This window comes from Apis dorsata, unplaced genomic scaffold, assembly GCF_000469605.1.
Source record: "Apis dorsata unplaced genomic scaffold, Apis dorsata 1.3 scaffold_187, whole genome shotgun sequence".
Classification (NCBI taxonomy): Eukaryota; Metazoa; Arthropoda; class Insecta; order Hymenoptera; family Apidae; genus Apis; species Apis dorsata.
Genome location: NW_006263472.1, coordinates 38,914 through 52,834, shown reverse-complemented (window position 1 = coordinate 52,834; position 13,921 = coordinate 38,914). Strand labels below are relative to the sequence as shown.

The 13,921-nt window shown below is 37.8% G+C and overlaps 1 protein-coding gene across 14 annotated transcripts in view; it reads left to right on the top strand.

Annotated features, from left to right (window-relative positions):
• LOC102680940 (protein madd-4) overlaps positions 1-13,921 on the top strand; it is a 116,077-nt gene that overhangs the window by 83,892 nt on the left and 18,264 nt on the right. For all 14 annotated transcript variants that reach the window (XM_006614468.2, XM_031509851.1, XM_031509845.1 and 11 more), the window contains 2 exons: positions 7,232-7,373; positions 8,239-8,371. In XM_006614468.2, the coding sequence (XP_006614531.2) occupies positions 7,232-7,373; positions 8,239-8,371 (275 nt within the window). The remainder of the gene's footprint in view (positions 1-7,231; positions 7,374-8,238; positions 8,372-13,921) is intronic.

The following is a 13,921-nucleotide window of genomic DNA, read 5'->3' as shown; positions in this document are numbered from 1 at the left end:
TTTTTTTTTTTTTTTTTTTTTTTTTTTTTTAAGCCTCAAAACTCGTTTAACGAAAACAAATCAAAGTTTCAAAGTTTTGGCAATTAAACAATTGATAACGAGCTTATCATATTTCGTTATAATAATATCAGCGATACCAACGGATGCTTTCGCTTCGAATATTATTTAGACTATGTGAAACATTAGCGAGAGCTACATCAATATTTAATATAAATACGATGCATATGTATACATATTGAAACAGCTTATTTACCCATGGATACACGGCGTAGCCATAGAATAATACAATTGCCATTGTTAATTAAAGGTTCCTTCCACGTTAATTATTAGCACACGCGTAATAATGTTGAAAATATTTTCATTGGTTAAAATGTCTTTCTCCGTGTATATTTTTTGTTATTTTTGTTACTTGTTTATAAATTAAATTTACTGGCCAGAGCTTTTTTGATATATGAACTTTTGACATACATTTTATATATGCGTACATAATTTAGTTGATAATAACATAATATAATAACAAACATTGATCAAATAAACGATTCATTGTACGTATAAATTTGTTGATGCGATACAGTTAAGTTTGATACATGATATTTTTTTTAAAAATTGAAATATTCGTCTATATCAAAACTCGACGAACATCGATCAGTGATATAGGTCTGTCATTAGTCAGCCGTATACCGTATAGCCATAGTTGGTATAACATTGGTATAAATTCGAAATATTATTATCTCGATTACCGGGAGAATTTTGAAAATAGCGTGCTGGTAATGACAACCTTTATAAATGAAATATCGATTTTTCGGAAAATAATAAAAACAAGAGGAAAAAAATTAGTTTTTATCGGGCGTTTTTATTCAATGTTACATACGCTCGTGAAATTCGATAAAATTTTGGTGGTTTCATTTGCAAGTTTTCATCGTGTCACTAAATATACGTTTAACATACTCGTTTGTGTACACGTTGTGATACGTTCAAAGCCGACTTCATTTTATCTCGGATCGAGATGCAGGTATCTTTGAAATTTGCACAGGATAAATTCGCGCGGAATAAAATCAGGATTTTAGTTTTTCGTTTTACGAAGCCATATATGTTTTTTCAAAATATACGGAACAACACACGGAGAGGAGAAAATCGAAGTCGGTACGTGTACGTTTATCGGAAAAACGGCCCGTATTCCATCATTACACTAACATTACTCCAACGCGTATTTTTATATGTAAATGCGTATTTACATTTTTCAACGAGCTTTACTTTTTCATTTACGCATAAAAACTGTCGCCTTTAACGAGCATTATTTTTCTCTATCCATCCACATCTCCTTCTCCACCTCTTCGAAACAACTTCCTAATTTATATTCCGACTCGAGGAATTCCGGAGGCAAGTCGACTTCGAGAGATGATTAATTAAAAGCAGAGATCGGACTTTTAAATATGCGATCGTAGCCCAGGCCCTTGGCTCGGGATTACGTCGGTTAAGAATTAAGTCGCAATTGCTGCATCCCTTGTCGAAACTTGGCGAGGAGGAAGAAAGTTCCGGTGGAAACTCGAAGAAATTTGCTCAGGTGGAGTCATACAGTGTGCCCCTCTATCCTCTCTTTCCAAACCTCTCTTTCTTCTCCGAATCTTTCTTCTCAGACCGGACTCCAAAACTTATTTATAACTTTTAGTTTTCTACCCATGATTGTGCGCACGTATTTTTTTTTTCTTTTTTTTCTTTTTGCTTTTTTCTTCGGCCAAGGAAAATGTGAACTAACGAGGCGTCGTCCGCCTCGTCCTCGGCCAATATTTACCATGGGTGCGTCGAGACGCCCGCACTTCTCGTCCATTAAGTTAATTCGATCTTACTTTACACCGTTGACGACTCTGTGTACCGAGAAACAGGCCATGTCGAGAGGGAGCTACTTTCGTCGATTAACCCCTTAAGTAGTTGCAAGCTGCCTTAAGTCTGGGAACACCAACAGAAGGTAACGTTTACCAATATTGATATTGTTTACCGCTTCATCTACCGGGTGACCAAACACGATAGACGCCTCGCGAAAGATGACGGAAAATTCTATTCTTGAAAATTTTCGTTGAAAAATAATATGACACGAAGTGAGAAAATTTTGAAAGAATCAAAATTTCACGAAATTATAACACCGTATTAAGAATTGATGAGGGAAAATACTATGCTGCTGCAAGAAATTCTTGTATATCGGGGAGGGGATAGGAAGGAAGAAACTAGAGAAGCGGGGACGATTCACGAGTACGTCTAAGGGGGCGTCAAGAAATAATTAACGGGATTTCATAGCGACGACAGTGGCGGCGAAGTTGGAAGGACAATATCTAATCAGCAGACGGGTCCACGTAATTAAGCACTAACCGAGCTCTGGTAAACGCAAACTGGTTTTGCATTATTAAAGCTCCGACGAGCTTTCCCTTCCCTCGCATTGGACACGCTCGATAAGTGCACGACGCTTTTGTGCTATCGCGACTCATTAGAGTTTGTCTTCCATCCACGGAAATTCCTCCAATTGTTTCGTTTCGTGCGCTTTTCCACGTGTACGCTCGGATAACTTGTAACGCAAATCGACCCGCCATATTATCCTACCCCTTCTCGAGTATTTTCGCGTTTCAGTAATTGAGTACACGCAAATTTTATTGTCATCGTACGAATTTATTCGTTAATTTTAATACTGTTTATTTGAGCTCGATATATTGTGTTATTAATTATAAATTATTGATTATCGTTAAACGATATATTTTAAATTTTATAGAATTATTTCTTCTTTATTCTTGGAAACAATAAGAAAAAGGAAGCAAAAAGTTAACAAAATTCTTAAACATAAACGCGAAACATTCTATAAATAACTTCATTGTTCAAACTATTGTATAAATTAGATCGATAAAAGGGGATATAAATTAGAATAATAGCATGAAAATTCATAATTATAATAATTTATTCACAAAAGAATAGAAGATAAATGCAATACCCTTAATCGTGTCTCAAAAGAGAGAGAGAGAGAAAAAGAATCACGAGTACCCTTCTGAAGATTATCCACGATACAATACGAGGCTCATAATATCCTCTTCGTTCTAAAGAACAACTCGATGCAAATAAAAAGAAAACAAGAAGAAAAAAAAAGGAAAAAGAAATTAAGGATATAGAAGCGATTCGGTGGCTCGATGATAAATTCCATCGTTTCAGTGAAACCGGGCAGAATAAGGCGGACAAAGTGATCGAGTCCGTCTGCACCCCGGGAAATCCCATTCTCCGGGAAACTATGTTAAAAGGCAGAAACGAATGTAGAGAAAAGAAGGTCTGGCGGTGGTGGATAGCGAAGTGAGAAGGGGATGAGGAGGCGCTCGTGGCGGGGAAAAGAGTGTATTGAGCGTAATGGGCTAACTCGAACGGTAGATGGCAAGGGCTGTGGATGGTGTACCGAGTGCCGAATGGAACCTTGAAAGCCGGTTTGAATAATTGAACTCCAGTCAAATTTACGTAACGAAATAGCCGAGAGACGAAAAGTCGCGGAAATCGGCGATTTACCTTTCGGCCAGGATCTTGTTATCTAACGATTGGATGAAATGACGGGGCGAGAGATTTTTTTCTCCCCTCATCCTCCCCTCTTTTTATCGCGTTCCAAGTGGAATAGGTAAATATTTAGAAAGCCATAGCAGAGGATAGAACAGCGGAGAATAATTATCCTCCTTTCTAAGCGTTCGATCGTCAAACATCGAATTCCATTCGAAAGAAGCGCGCGTTAATTTATTCGCAAGTTTCTCCACGAAGAATAGCTGCGGTGGTGTTTCAAAACGAGTGCTCATATCTCCCGTTTCATAGACGAGGCCATTGGCGAGGTATTTACTGGATTTAAAGGTATTATTTGCACGGATCGAGCGTGGATAGTAAGCATAGCCGGAGGGAGAGAGGAAGATCGGCGCCGTTTAAGTTCCACGATATTTCATTTTGCACGCCCGGCCGGCTGCCCGTTTCTCTTGGCTTGTTTACCTAGAGAAATAACCGGTTGCTTCGATGGTCCTATCCTTCAATTACGGGGCTCCGCTCCAGGTTTCCACTTCTCGGGCAAAGTAAACCTAATCCTGAACGCCCGTATTGTGTGTCTCTTCCGTTCTGTTTGCGCGCTCGCGCTCGCGTGTGCTGTGGACACAGTACGTACATGTGAATATGTCATACGCGTGCGACCTGTCCCTTTCACATTTGTCCCTGACAGAATCTAAAAATCTTCGTCCGGTAGAGATCCGCCAACTGGGAGAGAATCTCTATGAATTTTTTAAACGCCCAAAATGGGGTTTCGAGATAAAGAGTTATTTTCAATTTACTCTCTTCGCCTCTATCGCTCGATTGATTTCTATCTTCCTTTTTTTCACTTTTTTCTTTCTTTTTTTTTTTTTTTTTCGAAAGCATTCAAAAACCGCGTTAACTCCGACCGAAAAAAGTGTATTTGAAATGTAGATTGCATTTGAAAAAGTAGCTTTGAAATAACTCGCGTATTCAAAGTATTTGTAATTTGATTTGTTCGTTGAATATACTTGTTTCGAGTCAAACTTTCGTGAAATAAAAATGATCGGAAAATCTTATCGTCTTCGTCGTCGTGGCTCGATTAAAACCGCTCCTCGAATGACGACGACTCGAATGAGATTCTATTTCGTAACCGAGGTTAAACAATCGAGTCGTCGGAAAGAAAGAGGAAAAAGGAGGAAAGGGAAAAAAGGGACGGTTGAAAAAAATGGGGGGAAAGAAGGAAAGGTTGTTTCGTGTTTGTTAAAATCGCGTACCACCCAGATTTAAACTCCATTCGAAATCCCGATGGTGTACACGGGGCCGACCTCTCGCACAGCTGTACAATGGATACACACGCGCATCGATGCATGGTGGAAAGAAAGGTCGCGGAACGAATTCGGCCTCGTGTAAAATTAAATCTCAATTCGTCCTGTCACCGAACGCTCGTTTCTATTCGATTTCTCGAGGCTGTTCGAGCTTTTTCCTTTCTTTTTCTCTTTCTTTTTTTCGAACCGAAGTTGCAACGCTATTCAGTGGTTCCGTTAAATCATAGTTCGCGCGATTAAGTAAACTTCAAGTTCTTTCTTTAATCTTTCTCTTTCCTCTTGTTTTTCTTTTCCCAACATTTTCTCTCGCTCCTTTTTTTCTCCAACCCATTTTTTTCTCTGTTCTTTTTTTTCTTTGATATTCCTTTTTTTCTTTGGTCCTTTTTAAATTTCTTTTTCTTTTCTTCTCGTTGAGAAACATGATTCACCAAAGTTACTTTCCAACGCGAATTCCGCGAATGGAACGTACCTTCCAACTGTCGAAGAATTTTCGCTGAAGTGTAAATGCTGTTTCTAAATGCCGGCGTACAGCGAACGTGTTCCCGATGAAAAGACACGTTGCACCAGCTTTTGCTTAAGCGAGACAGGGAATTGACAGAATTTCTCGAAAAATTCTTGCTCGATCGTTCCAATTGAATATTAGCCGTTCGGAAACTCGCTATATGCGCTCTTCCATTCCACCATATTGGTATCGCATTTGAAGAACATACTCAAAGTATCGCATCATCTGGTATATTGAATTCAGTCAGCGCGGAGGAATTTATATTACACGAGTTTACGTTAACGTAAAAGACTGAGTAAATCAATTTTAGATAATTTTGTACGAGTAAAAAAAGTATAAGAAGTAGGATAACGAAAGTGATCCGATGTAAACATTTATTCAAATCGATCGTAATCTGACAAAATCTTGGATTACCCCCGTCGATCGACCAAGATCTCGTTAGGCTCGTGTCTTCCCTTTTTACATCCATCCCCCCGTCCATATCCTTCCTCGTCTCGTCTTTGGCTGCCACCTTTACCACCAGTTTCGTTCGCTCTTCTCGCCCGGATAAGGGATGAATAATGTACTTCCCGACCTCGGAGCAAACCTCCATGCAACCTGAATGACAAATCAGTTTGCCGTCCGAGCCAGGTCACGAATCGACGTCAGCTTCTTTTTCTTTTTTCTTTTTTTTCTTCCCCTCTTTCCTTCTTCTTCTTCTTCTTTTTTTTTCTCTCCACCTCCTTATTCCTGAAAAGTGCTGGTGCATTTGTACAGGACAAGCAGCAGCAGCATCAGTCGCATTCAGAATCTGGAGTGTGACATCCAGCACTCCATCTTTTTTCGTCTTTCATTGATTAATCTTTCACACTTTGACGCCTCGACAGACTAGAACTTCACGATATCCACTATCATTCGTTCGTATTCTATTTACAGATAAGAGTGAGGCGTTGATCGACGTGTACGAATCGTTCCTTCCTTCGAGAAAAGGAAGGAGAAGAGATTGACGAGAAAACGTGTTTTACATTATCGGGACGAAAATTTGTTTACGGCCTTCGTACCAAGAGACTGAGTTAGAGTTTATTGCAAATCGAACCTCTTTCCAAGAGTGCGTGATATAGAGCAGGGTCGTCTTTAGATTATGCGCCCTCGAGGATCAATCGCTTTGAGTCGCTATTAAACGGAGACTTAACGTGTACCTTCGAGTTTAAGTACCGATTTACGACGGTATTTGTCACTTATCTACTTGATTACGCATCGATACTTAACGATCTGGAATCGAAGCAATGAAAAATCAATGGAGGAAATGATTTCCACCTTTTTATTTGTCCTTTCATTCGAAGAGAGGAAGACTTTGTTGCGAGAACATTGACAAATTTAATAGGAATGTTCCGGAAAAGATAAAAGATAAATTTTTACAGGCTAATTTTTTCTCAAGTAATTCTATATACAGTGTAAATAATAGCTGAAGATTTTAACCACTTTGTACTTCCTCTTTGCATTTTTTAACAGTTCATTATTGAATATCGTTATCTAAAAAATTTTTATTTAAATTTATTCTTTCTTCTTCGTTTCATTTATTTTTGACTCGTATCACTTATTAAGAAAAAGTGAATGCTAAATTGCTAAAGAGAATTATTCTATAAAAAAATTATTATATCAAAAATTTAGATTACACATCTATTCCTACATCGATTACAATTCAGAATTAAACTAAAAATTTCCAATTATTATCTGATCTTCAGCAATATATGCTAATTAAATGATATCCAAGATCATCTCATCCCTATATATATATCTCGAGAGCCACATTATCCCGCGAGGTATTTCACCATAAACGCTAGGACAAACGCTTAGCGGGTCAAAAGAGAGGGTTTTGAACGTAATATTAATCAAGCCTGGGCGATTTCTGTTTCAGAAAGTCGGCTGCGACCTGCGAGTGGGCAGCAACAAGAACACGGATCCCTGCGGAGTGTGCGGAGGAAACGGATCGAGCTGCCAGTCGCGATACTCGTGGAGTTTGGAATCGATATCCGCCTGCTCGAAATCATGCGGGGGAGGTGAGTGGTTGGTTACGAAGTTCATTCGGTTGAAGCACTTACAATTAGTTCACCGCCGGCTAGTCCATTTACATCGAACCTGGGAGCAATGAATTCTAATGAACTTTGAGCCCCGTGAATCGTTAAACGCTTACCCTTTTCCCGAAATTAATAACGGCTACTTAAACAGCTTGATTTCCCCACCTATCATCGTTTTGGTACGTTTGCGTCGAGATTGCTTTCCTCCTTGAGACGCTCGAACATTTTCGTTTCTGGTTGTTTTTCAGACGAAAATGTAACGAGAGTATCGATGGAAAAGTATTTTATTTTTCCTGTTTTTTTCTTTTTTCTTTCTTTGCGATTAAAATTGAAACTGGATTTTAAAATGAACGTTCGGAATTAAGTTAAGGATACGATTTTGTAAAGTAGAAAATATTATAAAGATTTAGAGAGGATTCGAGTATATTTCTGAAATGAAGATTCATCGTCCAATAGAGAGTATTTCATGCTTCTCTATTGTCTTGAATTTAGCGATCATACATTTTTATAAACATATCTTTTCGCCTGTCCACCAGGGATGGAAATAAAAAGCTTCATAAAACTTTATTGAAAAAATGTCACTTAAATGACATTTTGCTCTACATTTTAGACGCGAATAACAATAATCTTAGTCATTATCGGCAAACAGTTCCTTAAATACTACTACGTCGGATTCAATCAATAGTCAATTTTTACTGTTATATCTATTTCCTAAAATAATATTGTTAAAATATTATCACAAATTGAATAAGATCGCGATCCTCTCGAAGAAAGATTTTATTTTTACCTTTCAAGCCTCGCTTATCTGTTTCCGATCACGAGGTAAAATACGATTCTTCTTTTTCAGGCTTCAAGATTGCTATGGCTGTGTGCAAGGCTATCGGCCCAGATGAGAGCGTGGTAGACGACAGCTATTGCGATCCCGACAACAGACCAGAGAAGACCCTGATGCCGTGCAACACGCACCCCTGCACCGCAAAGTGAGTACTTTCCTGACGTCTGGCCTGCGTGCACGCGTCAAAGAACGTTAGACCGTGGATTTTCGATATCGAAGCGGATAACGTTATTTTTTATTCTACCAACGAAAACGCTCCGTTTTGACAAATTGTTCGCCGATTTTTACGTCCTGGATCGCGTTCGTTACAAAAAAGTAGTTCCATCGAGGGTAACGTCGATCCTCGATGTCTGGATTTCTATTCATTTCTCTTGCACTGTCATCGTTGAGAAAAAGAATCGATCTGATATATTTTCATTCGAGAGATCGATGACTTTTTTCGATGGCCACGATTTGAAACGCTGATGATTCAATCTTTTATAGTTATAGTTTCTTAATATACGATGTATTAATGTTTCTTTTATTATAGGATAGTACTATTAATATTAGATACGAATTTTTTACGTATACTTTATTAAATCTCTAATTTACGTAATAAGCTCCCGCGAATCTATCTACCGTTTTCTTCGCTAATCTCCATTTCTTGAATCTTGATTATTCAAACCATGTTGAAAATGCAACGTATCGAGGCAGACTATCTCATCTATCGGAATGTATATACTCGTAATCCAAACGCTCAACATTCAATTAAGCCGCGGTGTCGATTTGAATTCAAAGCAATGGGCAGGAAGTTCGTTTAAAGCTTTTCTAATCGCGCAGGCTCGAGATCGAGCGTTTCGATTTTACGCGATCAGAATGTTTGACTCGGGGAACACGTTCGCGAACAGCTGCTCGAAATTCTCGCGTTTTCCACGTGCTCCATTCGTGAAATCGGAAACTCTCCCACTTTTGGGGATTAACGCCGGCCAATCTTCCGTCTCTCACCAATTTCCTCGCCGCGGCCGCGGACAAAGCAAGCAACCAGTCCCGATTATTGTTAGACAATCCGTGTCGGTGATGGCGTGTACGTGTGCATGCGTGTGGAAACCGCGTACAAATGGATACGATGGCCGATGTAGGCTCGTAATATCGGGGCTTGGAAACGATGGACCGAAGCTTTCAAACGGACTGAACGGCCATTAGTCGACGGACCGAGTGGGAAAGAGCAAAAGCCCGACGGGCCTCTTTCTGAAAGAGACTTGGAAAAACAAGCCTCCACTCCCCTCCACCCGAGAGACACCCTCTATATCTATCCCTTATCCTCCTCAATCCACTTTTCAAAAATCGTTTTCTGAATATCGAAACGATTTTCTAACTTCGTGCTATCGATACCAATCTAAGTAAAATTACTTTTCGAAGTAATTTAATAGTTGAACGTGTTACGTTATGGTTAATAATATTGAATACATGGATCGTGAAATGGACAATCTTATGAATTTTTGCTGATACATCGAGAGATTTCTTTTCTTTTTATTTTACTTTTAGAGAGAGACAATTTTTTTAATCTTCTTTTTAACGATCTACGAAGTTAGAGAGAAGTCGATGGTCTGAAAGAAGTAATATTCTTCTTATTTTTATCTTTCATCCTTAAACATTCCTTACGCGTTCCTTTCATTAACTACTACAAAAAAAGTAATCAGAAAAAATAACATCACGATACTCTTTCTCTTCATCATCTTAGAACTCATTTCACGTCATGTGCATTTTTCATTTTCTTTTTTTTTTTTTTTCTTTTTTTTCCTCTCCATTCTTCTACCAAACGTCGATTCACGTGTCACGGTCGAAAAACCGTGAACGAACAGCCCGAAGGAACGAGAATTCTCTCCGACTGTCGGACAAACAATTCGTCCAGCGATATGGGTGTTTTTCTTACAAGCAAACGGCTCGTGTCGACGTAAAGCGCGCTTCTTCCTACAGAGATCGCGATCCAAATCGTAAGAGTAACTCCGCGAAACGATCTACCGGTCGTAAAATACCAGCCAGTCGGACGATCCTCGAGGATTCCGTGTCCCTAAAAAAGTTATTTAAACGAATTGTTCGACTTTTATGCGAATCTTTTCTCCACGATTGTGGGGACAACCCTCCGATTCGCTCGATCATCCGTGTTGTCCCGTGTTCTCGTCAACGTGTACGATCCGTAAAGAAGAAGTAAGAATTTATTATAGGTTTATTTCCTACATTCTTGGTTTCCATGTTCGCGAAAATGTGTGCCTTGTTCTTACCTTGCTATCCTCGTAATTCGCGATAAAATTGGAATTTTAGGTTGGAATTTCAAAAATATATCTCTCGAATCTTGGAAAACGAATGTAAAAAATTATTAAGATTTCTTTTTAAGAAGGAATATTTCTTAATTCAGAAATATTTGGGTTATATTGTATGGAAAAGGTTGTTAATTAAATATATTCTTCTTTAAAATAAATTTCAACAATTGGGAGAGAACAGGAATAGTTTCAATTTGCAAATTCGGTATATAAAGAGGTACGAGAACGAAAAGACATATTTATTTCTCTGATTCATAACATGATCGTCCAAGAGGGTTGAAATTGTTCGCGATAAAGCGTAACGATCGGACGGGATAACGAGAAAAGGGAAGGAGAACGTCTCGGGAATATTTTTTCGAAGACATAATCTTAGTTCTTGGAACGATACGGCTTGTTCTTTTGTCTGGGTAAAGGAAAAGGGGGATAAAAAGCGACGGTTTAAAGCTTGCTCCGATGAGAATCGTTTTCCAGACAGGCAGACACTACGTCGGCCACGAAATTTGGATAAAAAACTCACCGCGAACCATTCTTAATAGATATATAAAACGTAATACTTTGTTAAAGCGCGATGTATATATATTATTCGTTTTGGGATCGAAATTATGATGTAAAAGCTTAAAATTAAATAATTAAATCTCTATATACTTTACAATTACTCAAAATAAGAAGAAATTATAAATTTTTTCGTCAAAATCCATTCAGAACAGAAAGGGAACTATAACATTGAATTCACTTTTCGTTTTATTCCAATATCTCAATCGATTGCCGAGATATAAGAGCTCAGAATATTTATAACATTTAGAACAGCGCAAAAATTATGAATGGATATGCGCGATCTATTAATCTACATTTTTTTCCTGGAAATGCGTACTACGTTCTTCTAGGAATCACGTCTGGTATTTGTTTGGAATTTAAGATTCGAGTGAGCGAGAATAAACGACAAGACAGAACCATTAAAAATTATCCTTTTCTTATACGACGATATCTCGGGAATCGGAAGTCGTATAGGAATAATTTAAAAACCATTTTAAAGAGTAAGATTCGATGCTTTTAATGATCTTTCATTCGTTGACTGAAAATTATTATTCTCGGAATTATAATGTTTTAATTTTAATCAAGTTTTGAGGTGAATTAAATCTGATATACTTATTTTTGGAAATATAATATTTACTAATATTGAAGATTTTAAATTTGCCCTGTATTCCTTCAGTTTATATTCTTAGATAAATTTTACATTTATTTACACAATATTCAGAAGGATACAATTTTTCCATATAATTCTAATTCTACAACAAAGAATTTTGATGAGAAATTTATTTCATTTAAGTAAAAAATATTATTAAAATACTTCTCCTATTTTCGTCGAAATTTCAAGAACAAAGTGCAACAAAATCAACTAAAGCTCAATGTTTGAAGAAAAATATCTTGTCATTCTATAAATGGAAACGAATTTTTTCGTTTCTGACGCCACAATATTTCTCGTTTCAACCGTGAATTCGCACTCGCGCATTTCAACCAACTCGTCTCGGGGTAGAAATAAAAAGGATGCTTTTTACTTTCAGTCGTGCGTGGCGGAGCATCACAAAACGAACCTTCCCCTAATGCTTCAGAATTTTGTGCGGATTTAGGATTAGTAGTTTCGTTTTTATTTTCGCCCGATACGCAAAGGCAAATGGCAAACAACGTTCACAAGCTTGAATTATGAAAATTCCACCAAGTTCTCGCTCTCCTCGTTGTTCCCGGGTCGCCGTTTAACGTTATTATATGCAAGCTAAACTTCGCCTCTTGATGCACGTAACCAAGAATACCACGGTTAACGCTGCACCAACCAAAATCTCGAGTGTCTCAGATTACTCGAACTATCGTTTAATTTCCAACAAGAGGCGAATCACGCGATTGATTCGCGCCAAATTTTCGTTTTCAATTCGGACAACAATTTTCCTAGCTTCCAGGGAAGAAAAATTACGATTTATTTTTCGCTTTAACGCAAAAAAAAAAAAACAAGACAAAACATATAAAATTTAAAATCAGTTCGAACTCGAATTTAAAATAAAATAAAATACTTTTTATTTTATTTATTTTATTTACTTTTTACATGGAAAATTTAAAATACTTGGTAGTTATCTTAGTATTCTATCGAACGTCTCCCGCGTTAAATTTTACAAACCGAAAAGGAACTCGATAAAATCGTTCTCGAAATAAGGTTACAATCGTCGTAATTGGATCATGAATAATTTATCGAACGTCGCTCTTCGTTAATCGGAAATATTTGTGTTACGTGAAACGAAGGGACAGGGCGATTGATCGTGAATTCGAGGGTGAAAAATCGAAACGAGGAGTATAACGAAAAGGGTTGACAGGGTGCAAAGGTTGATAAATCAACGATGTAGTAGGACTCGTCAACGTTAAATTGGTGCTAATTGGCCGGGCCGAGAATTTAGTTTAATTCGGTTCGGCCGGTGCAAGTGGTCGACGTTTCGGCCATCCCCCAGGAGAACCGGGGATTTCTAAACCGCTGCCTACCCGCAACTGTGTATTAAGCCACTGAATACTTCAGCGGCTATTATTCTATGTCGCGCTAGGGATACAGGCCCAATTAAATTCCATTAAGCGTTTTCCGGAACATTTGACGATTAATCTCACGATCCAGCTACTAACATCGATCGATCAGGTTTGCGTACAGAGATTGGCTATATAATCCGTGCAAACTGAGAGAGAGAGAGAGAGTAATTGAACATGTGGTTGATGATTCTACGCCGTAGGAGGGAAAACGCATATATGTATTATTACGTATATTGAGTTTCGGTATCGACGAAACAAATCGATGGGAATGGTAATCTAAATTAGAAGAATCATCGATAATAGAATATCTTTTGCTTTCTTAACGTTACAATGGTTTTTTATACTCGAATAACAGAAAAAAAAAGAAAAAGAAACTAGGTGAACGATATCGACGTGTATTTACACGCTGTTTTATACAGAAACGAGAGCAAGTCGGCGAGTATCGAGCAAAACTTTCGTGTTAGTGGCGATCGATGAATTCGTCTGGCCACCCTTGAATATTTTCACCTTGCAAACACGCGATATAGGGGAAATTGAAAGAGTCCATGGCGATTAACGTATTTTTATTCGCATTCTATCACCTATTATTTCTTCAAATTGACGTACATTTGTTTTCTTCGTGATTCTGATCAAAATCAATCGTGTCGCGAACGATTTGTATGTGAGAAAATATTTAGAAAATGTGTTTTGTATATTTTATTTTATCAATTCCAAGTTATCGTGTGTTCAACATTGAATACTTTACAGTCAGAAAATTCATCGAACGAAAATTCATAGAAAACACAATTAACAACATTGTAGGTATCGATTTTCGATCAATGTACTCTCATCTA